Here is a 27493-nt window from a genome sequence, read left to right as displayed (position 1 = left end):
GAAGTTCTCTATAAGATGTTATTTGAACTGAGACCTGAATGAAATGAAGGAGCAAAACCACCCAAAGATCAGGGAAGAGCATTCCAGATAGTGGAAATGTCAAGTTGAAAGGCACTAAACAGGCAAAAGCTTGGTCTGTGCATCTAGGGAGCAGAGAGGAAGAACTCCAATAGCCAAAGCAGTACTTAAAAAGAAGGACAAAGCTGGAGGTACCACACTTCCTGATTTCAAACTATAATACAAAGCTCTTATAATCAAAACAGTATGGTACTGGCACTAAACACAGACACGTAGACCAATGGAATAGAATTGAGAGCCCAGAAATAAACCCATGCATATACAGTCAACATATATTTGACAAGGGAGCCAAGAATACTAAATGGGGAAAATATAGTTTTTTCACAAATGATGTTGGGAAAACTGGATATTCACATGAAAAAGACTGATATCAGACCCCTATCTTACACCACTCACAAAAATTAACTTGAAATGGATTAAAGATATATATGTAAGACATGGAACTAAAACTTCTAGAACAAAACATAGGGGAAAAGCTCCAGCAATTTTTTGGATCTGATACAAAAGCACATTTGTGATCATTTCACAACATGTGATGTATCAAATCATCATATTTTACACCTTAAACTTACACAAAGTTATATGTCAATTATATCTCAATAGAGCTAGGAAAAAAAGAAACAATGTGACTGGGACTAGAGGAGCAAGAAGTGAGAGATTCCCTCCCAAATTAGCAGTGACATATACAAAGCTTATTGATGTGGGAAATGAGTGACAATGACTTTTGGCTTGTACATCTGGCAAGTAAACAGTGGGGTAAGGAGTCTAAAGTTTTGGTGAGATGTCAGGACTCGAGACTCGTCGTATTGGGGAACGATCAGTATATAGATGATACTTAAAAGTAGGGTACTGAGTGGGTCAATCTGGAGGAAAATCTGTAGATAAGAGAAAGGGAAAGGTCCAAGGATGAGCCCAGGAGCAAAAGAAGGCACTAGACGAAGGAGGGGGGCCAATATAAGGGAAGTCAAGAAACAGGGAGTGTTCAGGGTGTGAAGAGCCTCCAATGTCTGTTGAATTGCCCATCATCCAAGATTTTCTTCTCTTTTTCTCCCATTGTGGAGCTAGTCTGTATTATTTGTGAAACTTTTATCACTTGTTAGTAAAGCAGCAATTTTTAATTAGAAACAGTAAAATTACTATGATGTGATTTGTCAGTGCAAGACTCAAGGCACAATTAGTTTTTCCTCTGAGATAAATGTTCTTGTATATGGGTCCCAGGGGCCCTATCCACACAGTCACAACAAATTGAAAAGTTAAATAATTGCTCAGTTAATATGATGCATCTGAAGAAATAGTCTGGATGATTAAGGAATAATGTTTTCCCCCTTAATAACAGGGAATTGTGTTGGTAATTATTCAGACAATTGCCTCATTTTTAATGTTATATTTAAATATGAAATTATTGCACGTTGACTTCTTACAGCAATTTGCTGCCCAAATGCCAAACAGTCAGGATACACTCAAAACTTTTTTCACCTCCTGGTGTTTCTCCTCTTCAGGATCATAGAGCCACCCAGGCCCTTAGCCGTACTCAGAGGTTCTCTTTAAAGAAAATGCCACCAAGGATATTTGATCCTCTTTTAGATGCTCAGTGAACTAGACTCATTTCATGGATCCCTTAACTCATTCAAATGCTTTTCTACCTGAATAGACTCAGAGAAGAAATTTTCACATGTTTCCAGTGGTTTCAGGACAAATCAAATTCATTACTAAAGTTGAAAATTGGTCATATCCCTGGGATGATCATCAACACCATCTACCTGAATAGAAGTGAATTTGAAAACCCACAAAATCCTTTTGTGAGAGGTCAGACCTGAGAGTGTACATCTTATTAAGTTCTGTTGAACGAAGCACCTTCTGGCCAGTTCACTGGCTGTGTAATTTTCTGATTGCTCTCTGGCAGAAGCATAATACCTACTACCTGTACATAGCCCACTATTCTGAAATCTCTGGAAAGAGCCATGTTATTAAAAATTCCAAATAAATATTATTTCAATGCAAAAATTGCAAGCTAACTTAGCTGGATAAAATGAGAGGTTATTACCATTTGATTTTTAAGTGAGTATGCAGGTTTTCAAGTTAGTTTTCAAGTTAGTTTCAAGTTTTCAAGTCATTCATCTAAGGTTTTCTTTCTTTAATTTGTGTGTTTTTCATTCTGTTAACAGAAATTTTAATGGTATTTTCTTTCCTGAGATATATTTTAGTATCTGTGTTTTCCTGGACAGGTGAGATGAAGCAATATTTCTTATGTAGAGGGATTAATGGGGATTTTATATATTTTTTGAAGGCTCTGAAGCTTAATTAGCATTCACCCCTATAATTCTTTCAGAGTTCTGTGAGAGATGTGTATTAGGGAAAATAAGTCTCAAGTCTGACCATGAACCTATTTCTTCCTGGGTGAGGAAGAGCTGCTTTGTAATTTTCTGAAATAAATGTTCTTTGGAGAGAATCAGGTATTCATAATTTATAAAATGTTGGGTTTATACCTAGTTATGTTGCAGAAAAACTCCTGTGAAGTGGGGCTGGGGAGGGAAGCCTAGAGCTATAGCGGACTAAACGGGATCGTGTAGTCATTAGCTCCTCGGGAGATAGTCCTATAGCTGTATGTGGGATTTATATAGGATTATATGGATTGACACTATTCTCAAGTTGTATTTTTCAGTTCAAAACTGTGTTATAAAACAAAATGATGGACTATGTCGAAACAATGATCAATGCTTTAAAAATTAGCCACACAAAAATATTTATATTTTATTACAGCAAACACCAAATGGAATTTTGAGAGGAAAAAAAAATTTTTTTATTCAGTCCTATACCCACCTAAATACATCCATTTTATCTTTCCTAGGCTTTGCTAGAGGTTGTTAATGACCTCTTTGAAGAACAGACTGACCTGGAGAAAATTGTCAAGAAAATAATGCATCGGGCCCAAACTCTGTTGAAATGTGAACGCTGTTCTGTTTTACTCCTAGAAGACATTGAATCACCAGTAAGTCATCTTTTATCTGTCACACAGTGTTGAAGACTGTGTTAATGGACTGAAGTTTCATTTATTTGTAATTCAGCTTGTGAAATCTTTGCTTGAACCACTCACTTCATGACTCTTCTAACCATGAGGTCACTTTTTATAAAATTAAAGTTTTTTTAAATTTCTTTTACATGTATTTTCCGTCTTGTTTTGCTGTCACCTTAGAAACATAGGCTCTTACGTTGATGGGGACCTTGGAGATCAATCCCAGCCCTGAGTATTTACAGATTACAGATTAGCTGGTTTGCCCCATGTCTCCCAGCTGAATAGCTCAATGCCGGGCTCCCATCCTATTCCCCCAGCATGAGGAAGGCCGTTGGCATCTCTGGGTGTGGACTGCAGTCCAGACTGTGCTCCCCAGCCCTCTTATGAGGAGGAAGCAAACAAATGCTGGAGGAGCAGTGCCCTTTGCTTCTGGGGCTCAGACAGACTGTACTTGAGCTGAGGGGGATGACAGGCCTCAGCTGGGCTGTGCTCTGCAGCAAAGCCTTGAAGTGTAGTTTCCAAGTTCTTTTCCTGTTGCTTCGGAGCTGGGGACACTTGCACAGAGCACACACCAGGTGGAGGCGGCTCCTTGCCTCTTCCCCACTGGGGTTCCTGTTACTCCAACGGCAGGCATCAAGCTAGTTCAAGGCCTCCGGCCTGTAGCACCTTGGCTTTCAGGTTTCTGTTAAGCCCTTCAGCTCTTTGGGGGAAATCTGCTGGGTAAATATGCAACAGTATTGAAAATAAGGATCATCATCAATCTAACTTCTTGAAAGTTAAATGTCTAAACCCTTAGTAGCAATTTAATATCTTTACTGTGAACTGTCTTCGAAGACCAGGAATTGTCTAGCTACTTAAGTACCGTTTTAATACTTCAGAGGATGATATTTTACTGTACTTTGCTTAGAAAAGGTTATTGTCTTTGCCTTCAGGTTTGTTTTCCTCCAAGAATAAGAACCTTAGGGTAAATTTTGGAGATGTAAAAATAAGTATCATAAAATTTACAACATGAAGTTTTTTTTTTTTAAGATTTTGTTTATTTATTTGACACACAGAGAGAGATAGTGAGAGAGAGAGCACAAGCAGGGGGGAGCGGCCGGCAGAGGGAGAGGGAGAAGCAGGCTCTCCGCTGAGCAAGGAGCCCAATGCGGGGCTCGATCCCAGGACGCTGGGATCATGACCTGAGCCGAAGGCAGACGTTTAACCGACTGAGCCACCCAGGCGCCCCACAATGTGAAGTTTTAAAAAATCTATACATGTTTAAAATGTTGAGGCATGTTTGCCCATATTTTAGCAGAGCTTGGCATTACTTCTACATCAGCAGGTGTGGTTTAAACAAACGATAGCCTTGCCATTATCCTGTGATTATGTAAAACTCAGTGGAACCCTGGGAGAACACCCCCCCAACAATAGCCCACATTTATGGAATGCTCTGGATGTTGTGTGAAGTACTTGAGTTCATTTAATTGCCCCTCATCCTTATGAAGTAGGTATTATTATCATTCTCACTTTATAGAGGAGGAAATGAGGCTCAGAGAGTTGAGTGACTTGCTGGAGTCTTCCCTCACCGCCTGACTCTAAAGCCCCAGAAAGGAATGGGGAGGAGTGGGGGTGCTCGGTGGTACGATGATAGTCCTGGCAAGCTGTAGGCTCTCACCAAGCAAGGGCGGGAAGAGGCAGCTGTTGGGGCCTCAGCTTACATGGGACGAATCTGCTGGTGGGGGTTCTGGGGTAGCACAGTAGCCCGATGATGTAATCAAGAGCCCAGCACTGTCCACTTTCCTGCCCACGTCTCAGTGCTCGGCTGCCTTTCACCCTCATGGTCCAGGATGCTGACACAGCTCCAGGCAGTGTGTCATCATGTACCAGGAGAGGAAGAAAGGAAAACTTCTGTTCACCTAGCTTTCTTTTTCTCAGGGGAGAAAGTCTTTTCCATAAGAGTTTTTTCCCAGCTGACTTTCCTGCAGGATTCACTGGTCAAGAATGAGATATTGCAAAAAAAAAAAAAAAAAAAGAACGAGATATTGCTTACATCATTCATATTCTTGATATTTTTCTATTCTTCACTTCTCAGTCTCTAATACAGGTGTATTCAAATGTTCAGCATAACTGAGATTTATCAGTATCTTCTTGTCCAGTTCTGTAGGTCGTTGATTTAGTTGTATTAATATTACTTGTTCATGCGTTTTTGAGTTTTGGATTGGAGGTCATTTTGATGGGAGGGTGTTCGTTTGTTGGTGCCATTGTTTTCTTTGGTTCTTTCTTGTACTCCTCCCTCCCTGTCTAATAGTTTGTGCAGTCCTTGGCCCCTAGTCAAGAACAAGTTGGGTCTCCTGCTGCGTGGTAATATTACACTAAGCCAGAAGCAGCGTGGTTCAGTGTCTGGGGGTGAAGTTAGGTCACCTGTTTCAAGAGAACATTTTTCGTCCCCAAACCCCAGTAGAAGCTGAAGTTCCAATCATTGCCACCTGCCTGTTTCTGGACTTGGAGGACAGTAAGCCTGTGTCTTCAGGCTTGGCCATTTAGAGACCTTTTCTTTTTGGTCTTCTCTGCCATCCTGCCCTTCTCTTTTTTCTGCTTTTTAACCTCTAGATGTCTTTCTGGTTTTCTCTTTCTGTATTTTTATCAGTCTGTGCTGTTTTTGGAAGAGACAGATGTGTCAAAGCATTAACTTATGGCATCATGTCTACTGGAGTTCCATATGCTACTTTTTACAATCGGGGGGAGACAAGCATCATTTCACGAAAAAAAAAATCTGCTGGAAGTTTCCTTCCTCTAAAAATAACTTTTGCTTTTCTCTATTTTATTAGAATCATTCCTGAAAACAGAAACTTCTGATTATTGCCTTGTGATTTGAGTATTTAAAAAGCTGGTTACTGCAGATGTATGATATTTCCTGGCCTTTGTTCATTTGAGGGAAAGAGGAAGAAAAGAAATTGAAATCTAGCTATCGAAGCTTTGATTCATCAAGCTCCTCAGTGTTTAGAGACTGCCTTCCTGAGCAGGCAGGTGTTAACTGATCAGTTCACTCAGTAGATGCCAAAAACAGAAATAAGAAATGCCTTTCTGGCCTCTCTCCCGCCAAAATTCATATTTTACCCTCTTTTGCTTCCCTTAAGTGTTTCAGTCAATCAATTTTAAGTGACTTTGTCAGTGGTATCTTCCACTAGACTGAAAAAGTAGAAAGATTGTTCCTTAGCTAGCTACCATTGACATTAGGAAAATTTAGTCCTTTGAACTGAATATTCCCTATATAATATTATGACATTCCATGAACCTGTCCAAGCAATTCCTATACCTTCTGTTAGCTTCTTTCTAGTTCATGTATTTACTATTATCTCTACTTCTTTCTGTGCTTTGTCAAGGAAAGCAAGAATGTGGACATTTTCATGGTAAAGTCCTAAGGTACTTTCTCAGGACTAATGTTTACTCGTGTTCTCCTTTCACGGATCATCCCGATGGCTGGCAGCGACTGCCTCGTGGAAAACTCCAGCAAGGACTTCATAACCCAGCTTATAACCAGGAAGCTAGTTTCAGGAGCTCACTTCCTAAACCAGGAAGCATGACCTACACTTACTTTTTAATATATTCCTTAACTTCTTGGCTCTTGTGTAAATATACATGCAATTAAGCCATTGAACTAGATGATCTTCCTGAATCCCATATTTAAAAGGAAGAGATGGAGGTAACTGTTATCTGATTCTTCCAGAACAGCCTATAATTCAATCCCCTCCATTCTAAATGGATGGCAAAAATCGCTCCAGGTCACTTTCTTTCCATTTCCTTACCTTTCTTTAGCTTGTCTTCTCCCTATAAGGAAATCAATGTAAATTCTTTTTGATTTTTGTTCCAATTGCTTTTTCTAGAGTGCAAAGTGGCAACTATCTAAAAAAAACTCTGATGATTATCCAATCATTGTTTTATATATACTCACATCATTAATCATTAATATATTATATTATATATTTGTTATATTAAGTCACTTTATTAGTAATTTTCTATCAATATATTAACTCACATCATTAATCACTTATATGTGTTAACTATATGTATATGTGTGCATATATATATATATCCAACTTCTGAACTTCAATTCCCACTCCATCTCCACCACATCCTGCCCCAAATCTTTATCACTTCTAAGATTTCCTATTTCAGTTCATAGAATCATCATGTAGTAAGCAACTCAAGCTAAAAAACCACACAGTAGCTTCTAAGTGTTTCTTACCATTTACGTTCAATCGTTTGTCAGTTCTGTTGCTTTTATGTTGAAACCTCATTTCTACTCCCTTCCTCTCGCCTCTTCTACTACTGTCTTTACTAATCTCTTAGCTCCACATTTTCCTCAACTCATTTCTTCACTTGCAAATGGGGCAGTCTTCCTTTCCATCAATTCTTAATACTCCTTCTAGTTCTCTTTCTAAAACATGCATCTGCCTCTCCCATGGTTCAGAATATTTGGTAACTGTCTGTTGCCTACACCATAAAGTTCAAACTGCCCAAAATACAAGGTTCATCACCTCTGCTCCCAACTTAACTTTTGGCTGTTCTTTCCGGTCCTCAGCCTCACCCTTTCCCTTTCTTCCTCCTCTATCCCCCCTCCCCAGGTCAGCCTATGCATGCATTTGCCTCTGTATCTTGGAACATCTTGTTCTTGTGGACGACAAAATGCACCAGACATTTAGGGAGATAATTTCATCCAGGCTATTGCTATAGGGAGAACATTCATTTCTGAGGAACATCTCAAAAAAAAAAGGAAGGAAGGATGAAGACAGGTCTTATTTTAGAATATGCTAGGGCAGGGTGGTCCTTTGAGGTTAGCCAATTCTGGAAGAAAGTGGTAGGAGGGATTTCTTTATTATTACTGTTTTTTTGGGGAGAGCAGGGCTCAAGTAAAGTTCAACATTGTCAACTCTGTACTGACTATTTTCTGCACCGCCCCCCCTTCTATTCTTGATGTTTCTCTCCTTAGCTCAGTGCCCTTGAATGTACTTGGGCTTTCTTGCCCACTGGCTTCCAGTTGAGTTTGACAAAAAAGAGGGATCAGCAGAAGGTTTTTTTGTTTTTTGTTTTTAGATTTATTTATTTTAGAGAGAGAGAGCATGAGCGGGAGGGGCAGAGGGAGAGGGAGAGAGAATCTCAAGCAGATTCCATGCTGAGCACAGAGCCTGACACAGGACTTGATACTGTGACCCCAAGATCACAACCTGAATAGAAACCAAGAGTTGGATGCTTAAACTACTGCACCACCCAGGCACCCCCAGCAGAAGGTTTAAAGGCTGGAGGAGAGAGAAATTGGGGATAGTTATTCCTCTTGTTCTTTCTGTGCCAGTTGTTAGAGGTGGCTGGATTCTTCCAAGATCCCCTTCCATAGTTCTAGTGCCTCAAGGACACCAAAAGCATTATTCCCTCCTTCCTGACATCCTTCTTTCTCTCCCTTCCTCTCTGTGATCTTTAGACATGCTCCTTTAGACTGCAGTCTTTCCAAAGTTGCTAGTTCCTGTGTATCTCACCATTTCTTATTGGTTTCTTTTAACCCTGCCCACACTTCTGTAACTAGTCCCTTTATTGAATTAGGTTCAGTTAAAACCTTTTCAGTGTTCTTTCTGTTTTCGGCCAAAACTGACCTATTTGGTCCCTCAACCCAGAAAACTTCCCCCACTACTCAGCCTAGAGCATGCCTGCCCACCGATGAAGACACAGTTCACACAAAGACTTCTTCAATACCCTCTTCTGTGTGCTTGTAGAATTTTGAACATATACTGTGGTGAAATTATACTTTTGTGAACTGTTCCCCCCACCCCTGTACTATTTTGTGAGTCCCTCAAAGACAGGACATGATTTATGCCCCTTTGGTATTTCCAGAGCCCATAATGGTGCCTGTACACTAAGTATTTGATAGATGTTGATTGAATGAATAAATGATTAGAGTAAATTACTCATCATCATAAATGAGAAATTTATCAAGAAGGATGACAATGGATGATCATTTAGTTCTTTTGCCCTATAGAATAGTCCTCTTGTGGAAAAATATAGATTAAGAAGACTGAAAAATGGTGATTATTAGATCATTCCTATTTTCTTTTTGGTGGCAAGAGTATCTGTTTGAGCACAGTTTTTGTTTTTTAAGTTGTTTTTAAATTTAAAAAGACAGAGAGAAACCAAACCAACTAGTGCTTGATAAATATCCAAATCAAAAAGTCTTCTGTCCGTGGAGCTTTTCCAAAGAACAGGCAGAGGTGCTCGGGGATATTTTGTTTGCTTCACTGTGTACTGCCTTCCCCAGGGTGCAATCATCAGGGCTGATCAACAGCCAGGAGAGCTTGGAACCACTTGTTCAATTTCATTGACCTATAAACCACTTCTGATATTTCTCTTATAAGATTCTCTTTTTACTTAGTGTATGTGAATGTGGGTATTTATTTATTTAATCTAGGCTCATGTAGTATATCTATTATAAAATCAAACTTGGATTTAGAGAATAAATTTTAAAAAATTAATGAGACCAAGAACTATACAATTGGTCCAAGTCAAGAATAAAGCATGAATTTTATTCTCTTCTTTTATGCTCTTGTCTGTTTTTTATTGGTCATAATCTCCACAGTGACACTATATATCCCATTAAATTGCACTGAAATATTTTAGCTGTTTTTGCTGTTTCATTTTTAAACCCAGGTGTCTGACTATAAATAATTTTCTACTTGAATGCATTATATTTTTAATAAATATTTTAAAATACATAAATTGTTTGGGGCATGGCTGCCTAGAGTTTTGCTTTTCAAAAAAAGATACATTTGAGAGTGAAAAGTGGCACTTTTAATAATTGTTTCAGTACAACAGGCTTAATTAAAGTGGGACAGTCCGTGACAACTTTGACATATGCATGTCCTCAAGTATGTCCCCCACCACTTACTGTGGTGCCTAAAATTTCCATCATTACAGTCTTGTTTCAGATGTGAAGATTCTGACTCCAGGAATCCCCTTTCTGAATCACAGATAAATTACGTAGGAATATGAATATATTAATCTATCATCAGTCATTAAAGTTTAGCAAAAAATAACTAGAGATGGCTCTAGATCATAAGTCAACAAATTCTTCTATGAAGGGCTAGCTAGTAAATACTTTAGGCTTTGTGGCCCATATGGTCTCTGTTGGAGCTACTCAACTCTACTGTTAGAGCAAAAAGCAGCCACGGTAATATTTAATTAATGAGTGGGCCCTGTTAAAATGTGACTTTATTTATAAAAATAGATGGTGGAGAAGATTTGGCCCATAGACTCTTTTGCCTATCCCTGCTCTAGAAGAATGAGAGGCAAGCAGATCAGTCTGCATCTCCAGAAACGTATTACTTCTCTTCTGTTCATCCTGCTGGCCTCAACATGGACCAAGTCCCATGAGTATGTCGCCTTAAGGGCCCAATATTCTGATGACTTGGAGGGTTCACTGGCCGTGAGTCTAATCTCAAATTGCCCTACATTCAGAAAATCTGTAAGAGGATTCCACCAGCAGCCCTGGGTTCCTGACTAGATGGTCTAGACTAGGATTTCTGTGATAAATCCATTCTAAAATGGACTTGAAGCCCTTCATAGTCAGATTGGCTGGACTTAGACTAACTTTCTACACCTTATGGAGCCAAGACTGGCTTTTCATCACTTTCTTGATCTTATCTGGCTTACAGTCATCAGTGGGTTTGTCCTCACAGTTTCCGTGCTCTGCTTATATTTGACCACTCTCTAAACGGGACTCAAGCCTGCTTCTCTTTTATTCTTACATTGTTTGCTATCAGCTGGAGGCCCTTAAATGTTGTATTTCTCTTACCCACCATTCCAGATTCCCTTCCCATGCTTCTGAAAAATCCTCTTTTATACAACTTAATGTTCAACTGTAATTACTTTTACATAAGCAAATTTATGTTACTTCATGTGTAAAAGCATTTTTATACACTTTATACATTTTTCAAGTACATAAGTACTTTATCTCCTCTTGGTTTATACTTTAACTCAATTAATTACCACAGCACTTAAAGCACCCTTCAGCAAAAATAGAAAAATTCATAGTGAGCAAATATTTTCTGAATGCTTATTAGGTGCCAGACACATAACAAAATGAAAGGCAAAATTTCAAATAAAATGGGAGAAAAAAAAGTAGATGATATAAGCAAAACCAAATGAAATCAGCAATCTCAAAACCAAATTATGCTGCAAAAAGATAAAACTTTGAAACTAAAGCTTTGCTCTGAGCTTCCTAACAGCTAAGGTAAGAGAAGAAATTTAATACATTTTATAATTGTTTGTTAAGTAAAAGGAATCACAACAGCTGATCAAGAAAAATCTTCCTGACCCTTAAGTTTAAAGTTTTTTCCCCTTTAAAATATTATTTAAAGGTTAGAGACCTTATTTACTATGTTTTGATATCTCTTTTTGTTACCCAGTATACACTGATATTGCCTTAGATAATCAATATTAGCCAAAGACCATTATTCTCAACATTATTCTCATTTTTCTTCTAAAGACACGAGAACCTATGAATTATCACATAAGGTACAAAGTAAGGGAACATAATCTATAATACTGCCTTCACTTCTGACACCAATTATAAGTTCAAGGGTTCCCAAGACCACCCTCAGTCTCAATAATTTGCTAGAAGGACTCACAGAACTCACTGAAAGCTGTTATACTCATGGTTATGGTTTATTATGAGGAAAGATACAGATTAAAATCAGCCAAAGGAGAGATGCATGGGCAAAGTCCAGGAGGGTCCAAATGTGGAGCTTCCAGTTGTCCTCTCTCCATGGAGTCATGGATAGCATTCACTTCTCCCAGCAATGATATGTGACAATGTACATGATGAAGTATGGCCAACCAGGAAAGGTCACCCTTTGGCATCCAGAGGTCTTTATTGAGGCTTAATCACCAAAACTTAGTTGACCACCTACAATAGCTGACCTCAGTCTCCATTCCTTCCAGAGGTCAAGTGATACCACATGACCCAAAGCTGCACCCGACCTGACCCCCCACCCCCCAACCACATTGTTGTGTGGCTCAAATTACATTGTTCTATCTGGCTGGCCCAAGGCACTTTAATCAAGGCTGGATATGTCCAGGGGCTTAGAGGTTACCTCCCAGGAGCCAAGGGCAAAGTCCAGACCTTTCTTTGCATAGAGTTAATTCTTTATTACACACAAGGTCAACACTATGGTTCATGAATCCAGTGTCTGACTTTGACCAGGACACCGTGGACTGGTTTATTGGGGGACACAACTAGTATTCTCCATGATATAGAGTGCTAAAGTTGAAGGATAATCCTTGACTTTCCCTTTACTCATTAAATATAAATTTAGAAAATAAAACCAATAAAATAAAATAAAATAAAATATTTGACCCTGTTTTTCTTTTTTTTTTTTAAAGATTTTTATTTATTTGATAGAGAGAATGAGAGAAAGAGAGCATGAGAGGGGGGAGGGTCAGAGGGAGAAGCAGACTCCCTGCTGAGCAGGGAGCCCGATGTGGGACTCCATCCCGGGACTCCAGGATCATGACCTGAGCCGAAGGCAGTCGCTTAACCAACTGAGCCACCCAGGCACCCCGACCCTGTTTTTCCTTATAGCATATGGTTTATATTGAAATAAAAAGTACTAACATTTTTTTTAAAGTGTTTTTTTTCCTTTTGGTAGTTTTAAAATGTCCTGTTTTACATATCAGGAGTTCAAACACTGACATTTCATCAAGAGGTTATTTGTTTATCTTATCCATTCTCTTTCTCATTCTAGATCTATAAGTTTTATAGCTTTAAAATTCCAGAATTTTCTATTCCATTTCTTATCAGCATTATCCTTTAGCAGGTTTTTTTTTTTTTTAATTTTTTAAACATTAAAAAAAACCCTTTATTCTCTTTTAATCTCTGAACATTTCTTAGGTTTGTTTTCCTAAGATGTGGAAAGCAGAAGTTCCTTATTATTCCAGGAAGCACTAGTCTTGAGAAGCCAGGGCAAATTAAGCTCCCTAGGATACAGTAGACTTCATGCATGCAGAGATTGTTTTCCGTTTACTTTCCCACGTGTAGTCCCAGTGCCCTATGCTCCTTGACACATACAGACACTCAGTACATATCTGTTGTGTCGAAGCACAGTTTTTAAAACGTTAAAACCTAGCCCTTGCATAAATCTAAAGCAAGCATGTACCAAAGATTTATTGAACTCATTAAAGAGATAAACCAAGTGAGGTAGTAAAATCAGTTTTAAAATAGGTACTAAGGGGCGCCTGGGTGGCTCAGGCAGTTAAGCGTCTGCCTTCGGCTCAGGTCATGATCCCAGGGTCCTGGGATCGAGCCCTGCATCGGGCTCCCTGCTCAGTGGGAAGCCTGCTTCTCCCTCTCCCTCTGCCTGCAGCTCCCCCTGCTTGTGCTCTCACAGTCTCTCTCTCTCTGTCAAATAAATAAATAAAATCTTAAAATAAAATAAAATAAAATAAAATAGCTACTGAAAGAATGCTAGGGTAAGATTGCTAGGTTAGATTTCTATAATGGTTACTATCATCCAGGACAATAAAATTGTCACTATGGGCTTACCTTTACTACTGCTCAGAAATCATTTGCATTTCTCCTTGGATAAAATTCATTTGTGCATTGTCAAGCTGTTCTTTGTGGCCTCAATGACTCACTGAGTGCCTGCACTCAGCCTGCTTGTTTTGAACTTTTACCTAGTTATTGCCCATTCTGGGTACCCATCCCCAACGTGTGTGTTTAAGCAGTAAGCCTCAGGATGACATTCCCATTTTGCCCCTTCCTTCCTCTCCATGTTGACCCAGTTACATTCAAATTACCCAAAGAGCAGGTTTCCCAAGTGCCACAAGCTACCTTACCCCTGACACCATTAAAGGTACTTACCCATGGGTCCTTGCTCTGCCCTTTCCCTGCCTGCAGTGACCAAGCTCTGGGCTTTGGGTGACTTTATATGATCCTCTGAGCATACCATGCTCCCATCTCTATGATTTGTGATGAATTCTTTAATTTCACATGCCTTTCCAAGTATAATTTCTGGGACTTTGTCAGAGTGATCTTTAATGACCCCACAAGGGGGCTTACTCCCTCATTTACAACCCTAATTTGTATTGCTATCAGTTTTTCAGGAATTATTATCTATCCTTTTAGAGTTGTAAAGTATTCTAATTAATAGTAAAAAGGAAGCCAAATGAAGTATTCCTTAGTAATATTGAGGAGTTTAATCTCATCTGTCCAGTCAGGGAATTTAAAGGTATCTCCTTTTTGATGGGTGCCTGGGTGGCTCAGTGGGTTAAGCATCTGACTCTTGATTTGGGTTCAGGTTGTGATCTCAGGGTCGTGAGGTCTAGCCCTACATCGGGCTTTGTGAGCTGGGTGCATACCCTGCTTAATATTCTCTCTCTCCCTCTCCCTCTGCCCTGCCCCACTTGCACTCTTCCTCTCGCTCTTAAAAAAAAAAAAAAAAAAAAAAGAAGGTGGGGTGCCTGGGTGGCTCAGTCCATTGAGCGTCTGCCTTTGGCTCAGGTCATGATCCCAGGATCCTGGGATCAAGCCCCGCATGTGGCTCCCTGCTCAGTGGGAAGTCTGCTTTTCCCTCTACCCTTCCCTTCTGCTCATGATCTCTGTCTCTCTCTCTCTCTCAAATAAGTAAAACCTTAAAAAAAAAAAAAAGTATCTCCTTTTTTATTTCCAAATGCAGAAATAATTAATAGTTTATTGGTAATTTGATTAGTTTTATATTAAGCCAAGTATTTTACTTCAAGCTACTTTTAGTCTGTGTTTATTCAAATTCAGGCATTAATGGGTACTTGAAAAATATTTGTAAAATTGATAAATAAAGGCAGAGTTTATCTAACTATTCTGACTTTGAAGGAGTCATGTCCAAATAATTTGGTGTCACAATTTTGCTCATGTTTACAAAAGCAAGGAGTAGTGGGGAAACTGGGGGCTGTAGAATCAGACTGACATGGTGCAAATCCCAATTCTGTAGTGTATTGGTTGTATGGTTTCCAGGAAACACTTAACCCCTCTGTGCCTTAATTTCCTTTCAATAAAGTGGGGATGATATTATCTACCTTGCCAGAATGTTGTAAGCATTGATATCTACATAAAGGATTGGTCATAATGTATGTAAAATGCCTCATACACATTTGCAGCAAAAAGGGAGAATATAGTTGTCTCAGTCAATTCAAGCTGCTATAACAAATTATTATAGAATGGATGGCTTACAGAACAAACAAGCTATTTCTCACAGTGCTAAAGACTGGGAAGTCCAAGATCAAGGCACTAGCAGAGCCAGTGTCTGGTGAGGGCACTTTTCCTGGTTTGTAGATGGCCAATCTTCTCGTTGTATCCTCACATAGCAGAGAAAAGGAGAGGAAGCAAGCTCTCTCTGCCTCTTCTTATAAAAGCACTAAGCCATTATGAGGCTTCACACTCATGACCTCATCACCTCCCAAAGACTCCATCTCCATATACCATCATGTTGAGGATTAGGGTTTCAGTATATGAATTTTGGGGAACACAAACATACAGTCCATAGCAACAGCATAAACATGATAAAATAGGGAAAGAATTTTCTGTCATCTAACAAAATAATGGAAAGAAATCACAAATCATGGACGATCAAAGCAGAGATAGAGGACTAACTCCCTCTTTTAAAATCTGTGACAATTTTCTATTATGCAAACAGAAATGAACTGCTACTACTTTTTACCTTATTATTATTTTAACTTTAAAAATTATTTGGAGTATAGTTTGAGAGATTTATTATTTGGTGATAGCAAATAGTTTCTCTGTGGCTTGCTAGCCTTGTGAGATCCAAGAATACTGCAAGTGGATAAAGATTTCTAAGTGATTGATTTCTGTTTAAGTCCTCAATTAAGACAAGTGTTCTGGTTATTTTTGCTGTGTAACAAATAAACCCAAAACTTGGAGGCTTAAATCAATCATGTTATGCTCACAGATCCTATGGATCAGGAATTTGGAGAGGGTACCACAAGGATGGTCTGCCTCTTCTCAGGATATCTGGGGCTACATACAGTTGGAAAAACGTAGAAACCAGAGGTGACTTAAGGGCTGGGAACTGGAATCATCTGAAGATTTATTCACTCATATGTCTGACTCCTAGACTGGAAGGACTTAAAGCCTGGAGCTTCTGACCAGAATAGCTACACGTGGCGTCTCTATGTGGTTGGGCTCCCTTTCAGCAGAATGGCCTTAAGGTAGCTGGACCTCTTACATGGTATCTCAGGGCTCCAGGCACAAGTATTCCATCAGACAACACAGAAGGAACATCGCCTTTTATGACGATCTCCGAAGGCACATCACATCCGTTCTATATACTCTATTGGTCAAAGTGGTCAGTAGCCCACTTAGATTCAAGGGGAGGGAACATAGACCCTACCACTTGGTAGGAGGGTGGCAGGGTCGTATTGTAGTGAAGAGTGTAGGATAGGAGACAGTGTTGTGACCATCTTTAGAACATAAAATTGGCCACAATGAAGGACTTTGTAGAGGCTCAGTTCACACTGGAATATGAAATGAAGTGTGTGCTCTAGCTGTCAAGGGCATTTCCTTGCAGTTGGTCTGTGTCACTGCCCTGCAGTCAACTAGTCACACACAATTTTCTTTGTGATGAGCTTTTCTTTTCTTTTATCTTTTTCCTAATGTTGCATTTTCTTAGTTTGGGTTCATTACCTCACTGATAAAGGTGTTTTAATATTTAATCTATTCCGTTTCAAAATCATTTTCTCAGGTGCCCATCCATTCCTCATAAGTGGTTAATTTAAAAGGCCTTTGAAGCATGACTGCATCCAGCTACGGCAAATCTAAATGTCAACCTTGGAAGCATCCAGTGACGTTCAGATGACTCCTTTCAATATAAGGGCCTCATTTTTCTATCATGTGGTATAGCTTGTCAGAAGAGGGCGAGAAATGGTACTTTTCCCACTCCACATTTTTAGTGTTGTTGAAAGAACAGGCACTCTAGAATCATGCAGGCTTGCTTTAACCCCAGGTGCCCCCATTTAGTTCTGTGAAACTGAGCGAGTTTCTTAAAAATTATGGGTTAGTTTCCTCATCTATACACTGAAGATAAAAATCCCTGCTTTATAGAGTTGTACTAAGGAACTTAAATAGTCCAAGAAGCTTCTGATGTAGAGCCTGGTTTATAGTAAGAACTCAATAGTTGCTAATAATAAGGAAAACTACCTTTACATTTCCTGTGTCCAAAATTTTCTTTCAGTGTAATAAGTCTTGATCAGGTTCTTGCACCAAATATGCCGGTTTCACAAGACAGGTGAGAGAAGAAGTGTCTACACTAGGGATGATCCTTGAAGAAGATGGCTTTCTCTTCTTTACCCTTGGAGCAGGAGGCTGGGGTTGGTGGCAAAAAATGTTCACCTGAGAACAATGATAAACCGAGGAAGGTGACTTCAGGAGCCTGGGGTTGATGGAGGACATCCTTTTCTAGGTTTTTGTCTCTACCTTCTTCTCCATGCATATTGATCAGATTGTTAAAAGGGCAATAAAAATTTTAAAATGTTTCCAAGTGAGATGTCCCTTGGTAGAACTACCACAGATAGTAAACACCTCATTGTAAAAATATAACACACTTAATTTTCCACCGGTGTTCATTTGTTTTGTTTCTTATATGAGTGGGGAAAAAAAGAGAGGAAAGCCAAGAAACAGACTCCCAGCTATAGAGAACAAACTGAGGGTTACCAGAGGGGAGGTGGGTGGGGGGGATGGGCTAAATGGGTGATAGGGATGAAGGAGGACCTTTGTTACGATGCGCACCGAGTGTTGTATGGAAGTGTTGAATCCCTAAATTCTATACCTGAAACTAATACTACCCTGTATGTTAACTAACTGGGATTTAAATAAAAACTTGAAAAAAATATATGCATGTTTAGTAAAATGTATCAAAACTTTGGCAATGTATGCCATGTTAGAAGTAAAATCCAAAAAGTAGGATAGAATTTTCTTTTTTGGCCCCTTGAGACTTCTCCACTTAAAATTCCTCCTTAATCTCCAATTATTGTAATTATCATTATAAAGATGAAAGATGTTTATTGCATTATTTTAAACTGCAAAAAAGCTTTAATTGACTTGAATTTATGTCTTTCTGTGTGTGGCAGGTGGTGAAGTTCACCAAATCCTTTGAATTGATGTCCCCAAAGTGCAGTGCCGATGCTGAGAACAGGTAGGGCTTGTGAGTTTCAGGTTTGTCTTTTGCTCCTTGTCTTCAGTCCTTGGTGTTGGCAGCATCGTGTAATTCTTTGAGGATAGGAGTTCTTTCTTTAGATCAGCAAGTGCAGCCAAATACCATCACTCTTCTGTATTTCACAGCTTAAATAAAAATTGCTGCCTTTCTATGTCAACTGTACTTCAATAGTAAAAATTTTCAAGAAACTATAGCTTAAAAATACATGTGTCTACATTGCAGAATAAAACTGCAAATGAATGAAGTCAATTTTTAGATATTCCCTAACTACACAGACAGCCTAATTTTCTGCTTTATTCTGTCGCTTTGCTTCTCTTCCTCCCTTTTGTTTGCTTATATTTGGCCAATAATATACCCTTGGGAAAGAGGGAGAGTTTCCAGTAATTCCTTTTTTTTTTTTTTTTTTTGTTCCCATTGACATCTTTGAGATAAAGGTGAGGGTTGGGGACAATCAGTGAATTTCTGTTAGCTTTGCGCTGCCCTGAATACCAGTTGGGCAGCTACAGAAGTGGATTCTGTTTACTTTGGTCCCTTCTAGAGGAAAGACTAAGAAATAGTGAAACTGACAAAAATGCAGAAATATGGAGAAAGACAAGTAAAGTGTTTCTGGTGCCGTGATGATGATAATGATGTTAATATTGATACTAATGCCAGCAAGATAAGCAGCTTCCAATCACTGAGTGCCAAGTGTGCCACGTTCTAGCTAAAGGCTTTATAGGCCTTTAATCCCCATATTAATCCTATGAAGTCAGCATCATTACCCCAGCATGACAGAGGAGAAAACCAAGGTTCAGCTAAAGTTCCTGCAGGCAGTAAGTGGTAGCCACATCCAAGGACAAGGTCACCTAATGAAACTCTCCAACAGCCTCTGAACTTTGATCCTATTCCCACACATGATTTACAGCCTGGTAGTTAATCTCATACAGTGAATATCTGTTGGGCTAATGTTTCCCAAATCTGGCTGATCAATCAGAGTCAAGCTTGGAGAACTTGATAAAAACAATTCCCAGAAACCTCACTGAGAGATTTTGATTCAGTATGTCGAAATTGAAGTCCTAAAGATCTCTATATTCAAAAGGCTCCCTGGGTATACTACCTGCTTCAAGATGTGATATTCAAGGGTAATTTGATTTTATATATCCATCATTGCCTTAAGTTCAGGAAATAGAAATCAGTACATTAACATTGACACTTCATTTAGTTACTTTAATTTTTATCCAGGGCATGAAATTTAAAAGAGGCCTTTGCTACATACCATATAATTCCATTTATAGGACATATTTGAAAAGGCAAATTTATAGAAATAGAAAGCAGATCAGTAGTTTCCAGGAGCTGGAGATGGAGAGAGGGGTTTACTACAAAGGGGCACAGGGGAATTTGGGGATGTGATGGAATTTTTCTGTATCTTGCTGTGGTGGTGGTTGTATGACTGCATTTATCATAATTTGCAGAACTGTACACTAAAAAGGCTAAATTTTACTGTCTGTAAATTTTACCTTAAGATGGGGAAAAAGAGGCCTTTCATAAGAGGTTTTTGTTTTTCTGCAAATATATTTTTGTCCACATCTATATCTAATGTCAGCCAATCTATACCTAAAAAAGATATTTAGACATAGAGAGTTACTAGTGGTATACTGAGCAGTTTTCATAAAGTTTTCATGTAAAATAACATGAAATGTATTAGAAAAAAATGTGTATTCATACTTACTCCTTGAGCTAGTCATGGCCTCAAGTAAGCTATCCCTCATACATGAGGGGGGCAAGGTTTATGGAGTCATTAAAACGTAACCTTTGAAATCCAAGTGCTTCAATATTGTTCTTTTTTATGCTACTGAATGTGTCCTCTTGGTCACTGCAGAGTTAAATATTTCTGGTCTTTCAATTATTTTTAATGATGAAAGAACTTCCATGTCAAAACAGAATGACCCAAGGCCCAGAGTGTCCTTGGCAAACTTTCTGATAACAAAGAGAGAAAGAAGGAAAGAAAGAAAGGTCAGATTTTCTTTAAAGAGACATTTGAAATGTGCCTTTGAACTTTGACATTATGAAATAGTACTCTCCATCATTCTATTTGTGGCCTTTAAATTAATGTAGAATATTCATTTATCTCAGAAGACCTTTCCTGCATTGTTTAGTAATTTCTCTCTCATAGACAGGGGGATCCTTCGGTCATTTATTGGAAGTTAAAGGAATAAAGACGAGTGGCTCTAACATTTACTTTGCCAGAGGCTGTGGAAGAGTCATTGAAACAGGCTATGAGTCCGCAAATCACAGCCTGCTCTCAACACATTGTAAATCTTTCCTTTAACCTTTCATCACTTAACATCTTCACTGTAGATAATGTCCATTAGATACCTTAGTCCTCTGGACATCGTTCAAAGTTATAATAGGATAGCTTTTGAAGATAAAATGTCTATGGCTTCATGCAATGTTTCAGGGTATGGTTTTAATTCTGATGAAATCTGGCTTAAGGCTTGCTGATTTTTATAGACAGTCCTTGAAGATTTTTTTTAAAAAAACTGGTTTTGTTGCTGACTCATCATTTTTGCATATTGCCCTATGGGGCTAACTCCTTTGTCATGGCCACGCTCTTCTTGGTCTTCGTGTAATTAATACCAAGCAGTTTGAGAGTTAGAAATGATCTGATGCATTTCTCTCCCTGAGGTATGTACCTCCTCTGGGGCATCCTTGACAACTCCTCCAGTGATAAAATGCACTACTAAGTATTTAACCCAAAGATACAAATGTAGGGATCCAAAGGGGTACGTGCACCCCGATGTTTATAGCAGCAATGTCCACAATAGCCAAACTATGGAAAGAGCCAAGATGTCCATCAACAGATGAATGGATAAAGAAGATGTGGTATATATATACAATGGAATATTACGCAGCCATCAAAAGGAATGAGATCTTGCCATTTTCAATGACGTGGATGGAACTGGAGAGTGTTATGCTGAGCGAAATAAGTCAATCAGAGAAAGACATGTATCATATGACCTCACTGATATGAGGAATTCTTTATCTCAGGAAACAAACTGAGTGTTGCTGGAGTGGTGGGGGATGGGAGGGATGGGGTGGCTGGGTGATAGACATGAGGGAGGGTATGTGCTATGGTGAGTGCTATGAACTGTGTAAGACTGTTGAATCACAGACCTGTACCTCTGAAACAAATAATACATTATATGTTAAAAAAAAAAGAAGATAGTAGGAAGGGAAAAATGAAGGGGGGGAAATCGGAGAGGGAGACGAACCATGAGAGACTATGGACTCTGAGAAACAAACTGAGGGTTCTGGAGGGGAGGGGGGTGGGGGGATGGGTTAACCTGGTGATGGGTATTAAAGAGGGCACGTATTAAATGGAGCACTGGGTGTTATTCGCAAACAATGAATCATGGAACACTGCATCAAAAACTAATGATGTAATGTATGGTGATTAACGTAACATAATAAAATTTAAAAAAAGGAAGAAAAAAATAAAATTCCAAAAACTTAAAATTCTAAAAAAAAAGAAAAAATTCTCACTGTGTCACCATGGGATTTTTCTACTGATAGTGTTTTCTAATTGTTAGAAGAGCATTTTACGTTCCTATAACTTCCACCTATTTTTCCTGAATTTGTCCATTCGAGATAGTTGCTCTTTCATTAATTTTATTCCTTCATTCAATAGCTGTATGTTGAATACCTACTCCGTGCTGGGAAATAGATAGGTAATGGGGCTACAGAGATTTTTTAAAAACCAGCAGTTTCTGCCTTCAAGGATCTCAAGGCCAGTGAACAGAGGTCAGAGTAGGTTGAGAATATAATATAACCATAACTAGATTTCACCAGGCCTCCAGACCATGGCTATAAGTAGAGTCACATTAACAGTGATAATTTATACTTAGCTGCTGGTCATTTCTCCCTTGTGTAGTATAAGACCCTCCAGCCCCTTGCAAAAGCCACTCTTAAACTAGTTCTGGGAGTCCCTAAGATTTAAACAGACAGAAACAAAATAATTTTATTACTGACTCATCATTTTCCCAAGTGTCCATTCCTAAATCCTTTCCCTCTAGACATAACAGAGCAGCATCTGCTGGGCATGGGCTTCCTTGCCCACTCCAGAATTCATTGCACTGTCTCAGAGGTACCGGTGGCCTTCTCAAATCTGAGCAAGGCTGGGTAATGAGTGCATAAGTGGGAAGAGGGCTCATTTTCCCGACCACGTGTTATAGTTTGTTGTTTGGCCCCTAAATAGCTTTGCATGTACCCCGTTTTTTCCAAATATTTCAGTTCCCAAAGCTTTTGTCTGTTGCCCTTCTTTATCCATAACTTGGATTTAGTCCATGGGGCCAGGCTTAGGAACCAGGACCTGGACTGAAGGCCAGCCATTAAGTTGCTCTCTTGGTTTCCCCACCTTACTTCCATGTTGGCCACCAGGCTTAGATGCTCAAAACCTCCCCCTCACAGTCCCTTTCCCTCTGTGCACATTACCTTGTGCAAATAAATGCCTTCTCATGTACAGATGCATCTCAGTTTAGGCTCATATGTCCTGCTATCAAGTAAGTCAGTGACTGCAGAGCAATTCAATACTTTGTGCAAAAGGTTTGTGGTATTTTAAGGTGGTATTTTAATAGAGAGGAGGGGCACCCAACTCATCGGGTAAAAATGGAAGACGATGTTCAGGGAAAGCTTTTGGATGTGATGAAACTTCACTTAGGTCCTCTAGGATAATGGAAAGTTAGTGACACAACTACCTTCCAGGAAGAGGAAACATTGTAAACGGGGGCACAGAGGTGAGAAAGCTAACGAGGCACGTTTCAGGATCTTTAATTTGGGCTGTGAGCTGTTATCACAAAGGTCATCATAATTGATGGTGGTGACCCTTAACTCCCCGTAAGGGCATCCAGCTGCCCAGAATGCCAACTGACTGGGGCAAGGGTCTTATCGGGTCCTGAAATGCTCAAACCCTCTTAATTGGCCTAGAGACTGGCTACATGCTTACTCATGGGTGAGCAACCACAGACAGTGACATACTGAGATTTGTGTCTTGAAAACTCATCTGGGCGGTAGAGTGGGAGACGTGCTAGAGGAATGGCAAACTAAAGCCACCAAGGGATTAAATCTACTGCCTCACCCCAGTGGCAATGGTTCAGTACTGGAAGACTGCCCTGGATCCGCTATGCTTACCTTTTCCTGGTCAGCAACTGCTGTTCTTAGATGATTTTTATACTTCGTGGTCCAGACTTTTTGCCACTCTTTTCATTCTCCCCTGGATGTGCTCTAGCTTGTCAGAGTCTTTCTTAAAGTTGTGTTTCCCAGAATGGGATATACTTTCCAGTTTTTTCCAGAATCAGAATAGATCAGAAAGAGATATGTACCTCACTTTTTTAGAACACAGTACTGTTAATGCATTGATTATTTACAGTCATCTTGTGTTCTCAATGCTGACTTTTTAAAAAAATTAAGACTTTTATCTGATTCATTTGATGCTCAATCTCCTCAGATCTCACTGTTAGAACCTTTCCTATGAAGCTTAATTTAAGAATATTTAGTGAATCAACTTGAATAAACTTTCTTGGATCTCTTATTCAAACTTTAAAAACCTCTTTTCTATCCTCAGTGGGAACAGGTAGTTTGAATGATCATGTGTAACTTAGAAATGGGAAAAGAACATTTGTGGACATCAAAACAGAAATTTTTATTTCATTTGAAACACATTTGGCCAAATTCTATTGATCTGTCTCCTAGGTATAAGTTTGGATGCTGCTTTGGAAGTTGCACTTTCTCAGCTGTGCTACTTAAGGTATTTTTTTTTAAAGCCAAATGTCTATAATGTCTGGAAGGTAACACTGATTAAAGGGGAATTTTTCAAGTTTAATGGAATATAGTGGAAATATTATTATTTAAAACCTGAGCTCTGTAACCACGGCCTTCTAAGAATAGTGAGTAGAGGGGGCAAAATTTATTTTAGTGGGAAGCGATCTTTTTTTTAAAAAAACTTAATATTTATGCTATATTTTTCATTTGTTGTGACTGGAAGGAGAGGAGAAAAATAAAGCTAGAAATCTCAGAGCAGCTAAAGGGCAAGATGTTTGGTTTAAGGAGCCTTTTGGCATGCAGGTCAGCCTGGAGAGTGGAGAGCTAAAATGTTCTGTTTGAAAAGATGAGGACATATGGTAGCAGAATAAGGGCTCCCCAAAGATATCCAGGTCCTAATCCATGGAATCTGTGAATGTTACATGGCAAAATGGACTTTGCAGATCTGCATAAGAATCTTGAGATGGGGAGAATTATCCTGGATTATCTGAATGGTTCAGTGTAATCATAAGGGTCCTTATAAATGGAGATGTGACAACAGAAGCAGAGGTCAGATTGATGCAGTTTGAGAAAGACTTGACCTGCCCTTGCTGGCTTTGAAGAGAGGGGAATGGGGCCATGAGACAAGGCATGTGGGTAAGCTGTATAGTTAGAAAAGGCAAGGAAATGGATTCTCCCCTAGAGAATGGTACGAATTGTAAGATAATAATCTTGTGCTATTTAAAGCCACTTAAGTTTGTGGAAATGTGTTATAACAGCAGTAGGAAACTAATACAGGGGTATGAGTTTAAAAGGAGTCTAACAACAAGAGAATTCAGGAAAAAAATGAAGGAGTAAGAAGAGGCAAACCAAGTCTTCAAGAATCAAGGGGGCTGAGAAACGTGGGTAGAAGCTAAAACTTGCAGGAAAAACATGGCCAGTGAGAAATTCCCAGGGATGGGACAGGTAAGGGATTGGTCTGAACCGTCTGCTGTGCTCAGTGTTAAAATACTGCACCCACTTTGTCCTTTGCTTGCTGTCTTCAGTTGCTACCGGAACTCTGGTGTTTCATCCAAAGGCTTTTCTGAGCAGTCACTCTTACCTTGCAAAACCTAGAAGTCACACTGTTATAGGCCACTTCTGAGGTTATAAAGATAGAAAAAAATAAGAGATCTTTAAACACTCAGATATATGTAAGGTTAGAAATTTGTTCTCTTTTAAATGTTATTTCAGTAAGACCTGTTTCCTCAGTGCAGTGGGTTGAGTAGTGTCCCCTCAAAATTTGTGTCCATCTGGAACCTTAGAATGGGGCCTTATTTGGGGGCACCCTGGGTGGTTCAGTCAGTTGAGCGTCCGACTCTTGGTTTCAGCTCAGGTCATTATCTCAGGGTTGTAAGATCCCACCGCTGAGTGCAGAGTCTGCTTGAGATGCTTTCTCCTCCCTCTTCCTCCCCATTTACTCCTCCCCCTACTCGTATCTCTCTCTCTCATAAATAAATAAATAAATAAATAAACAAACAAATAAATAAAATCTTTTTAAAAAAAGAGAATGGGACCTTATTTGGAAAGAGGGTCTTTCCAGATGCAATTAATTAAGGATCTTGTGGTGGAATCATGCTGGATATAGGGTGGGCCATAAATCCAATGACTGGTAAGGACATATAGGGACATAGGGGAGAAAACCATGTGAAGACAGAAGCTGAGACTGGAATGATATATACAAGTCCAGGATAGTAGGAGCCACCAGAAGCTGGAAATGGCAAGGAAAGAATCTCTCCTAGAGCCTTTAGGGGGAGGATAGCCCTGCCAATACCTTGATTTGGGTCTTCTGGCTTCCAGAATTGTGAGAAAATAAATTTCTGTTGGAAACCACCAAGTTCGTAGAAATCTGTTATAGCAGCCCGAGGAGACTAATACACTCATTAAATGAGGAAGATGAAATAGATAATGTCTACTAAATTTCTCTTCTGGCAACAAAGTTCCAGGAAGCATTGAGTCTATGAATCAACTATTGTGCATTGTAGTGATTTTTTATCTAATTAGGGAAGAGAATTAACTGTCATTGAAAGATTCATATGTCACACTTATGTTCTTTAAGTTAATTTCACGAATGCCCAATGCATTAGACTTTATTGTCCTCATTTTACAAATGAGAAACCTAAGGCTCAGAGAGGTTAAGTCATTTGCATACATTTGCAGGTTACTAAGTGTTGAATTTTTAAGTCCAAGAGCAGTGCTACGGGCAGTACTCTCTGCTTTCCTGCAGGCTTCTGCCTGGAAGAAATTCTCTTGGCCATCTAATGCTTTACTCTATTAAGACTGAGGCCTTAATTGGGTTTAGATGCTGTTTAATATGTCTCTAACAAGATTATACTACGATCTGGCATTGAAATGAACAATTATTGTTTCACAGAAAAACATGGAAACAAGAAATGGAGTATAAATTTGATATTAGTGATGAAAATGTGTATTGTTGGGAAACTGACCATGGTCTAGATGTTCTTGCAAAGCAACAACCGAGGAAGAAACTCACAGGGAGATAAAGCTAGACTATGTTTTGTTCCTGAAATACATACTGAAGGATCACTTACCAATGCCAAGTCATGCAACTGAAGACAAGAGAAATTGCCAAAGCACTCACAATAAATGAAAGAAATTTCAAAACAGTAAGAGGCTGGTGTAACCAACTTCAGGCATGATCAAGACTGCTATTAAAGTGTGGATTATCAATTTGTCAAAAACTTCCAATGTGTTGGAGGCTGTTAAATTTCTAGGGACAAGTGATTCAATTAAAGAAAAAAGGAAACCATGAACTTAGTCAAATAGGAAATGCTGAGAAAATCCCAGTGTCCTTTTGACATGCCTGTCAGTGCCAAGGGTACTAAAATGATCACTATCAAGTACATAGATTACAAAATGTAGCATTTCAACATAATGCCATGTCTAATGTCAAATGGTTAAAACTTGCCACCATATTTAATTTTAAACAACAAAATCAAACTAAATGTGGGAAACAGAATTGCAGCCCCCAGGGCCCTCACCTTCAGTTGTCATATCCATGAATGTGTTACATTTCATGGCCAAAGAAACTTGCACATGTAATTAATCAATTGATGTTAAAATAGGGAAATCATTCCAGATTATCTAGGTGCCCCAACCTAATCACAAGCCCTTAAAAACTTAAGAACTTTCTTCTAGTTGAGGACAGAAAAGGAAGCCAGAGAGATGTAGCCGATAAGGGAAGTCAGAGATTTAAAGCACAAGCAGGATTCCACACATATTGCTGGCTTAAATATAGAGGGGGCCACATGTCAAGGAAACCAAGACCTCAGTGGTACAATTACAAGGAGTTGAATTCTTCCAACAACAACAAGCTTGGTTCTTCCCCAGAAGCCCCAGA

At 39.2% G+C, this 27493-nt stretch overlaps 1 protein-coding gene across 1 annotated transcript in view; it reads left to right on the top strand.

The window, feature by feature from the left end:
• PDE11A (phosphodiesterase 11A) overlaps positions 1–27493 on the top strand; it is a 390891-nt gene that overhangs the window by 154424 nt on the left and 208974 nt on the right. The window contains exons 4-5 of the mRNA XM_036099160.2: positions 2927–3067; positions 18233–18297. Coding sequence (XP_035955053.2) covers positions 2927–3067; positions 18233–18297 — 206 coding nt within the window. The remainder of the gene's footprint in view (positions 1–2926; positions 3068–18232; positions 18298–27493) is intronic.

This window comes from Halichoerus grypus, chromosome 4 (assembly GCF_964656455.1).
Source record: "Halichoerus grypus chromosome 4, mHalGry1.hap1.1, whole genome shotgun sequence".
NCBI classification, from domain to species: domain Eukaryota; kingdom Metazoa; phylum Chordata; class Mammalia; order Carnivora; family Phocidae; genus Halichoerus; species Halichoerus grypus.
Note: the sequence above shows the minus strand (reverse complement) of the source record. Positions and strands in the feature narration are given on the sequence as shown.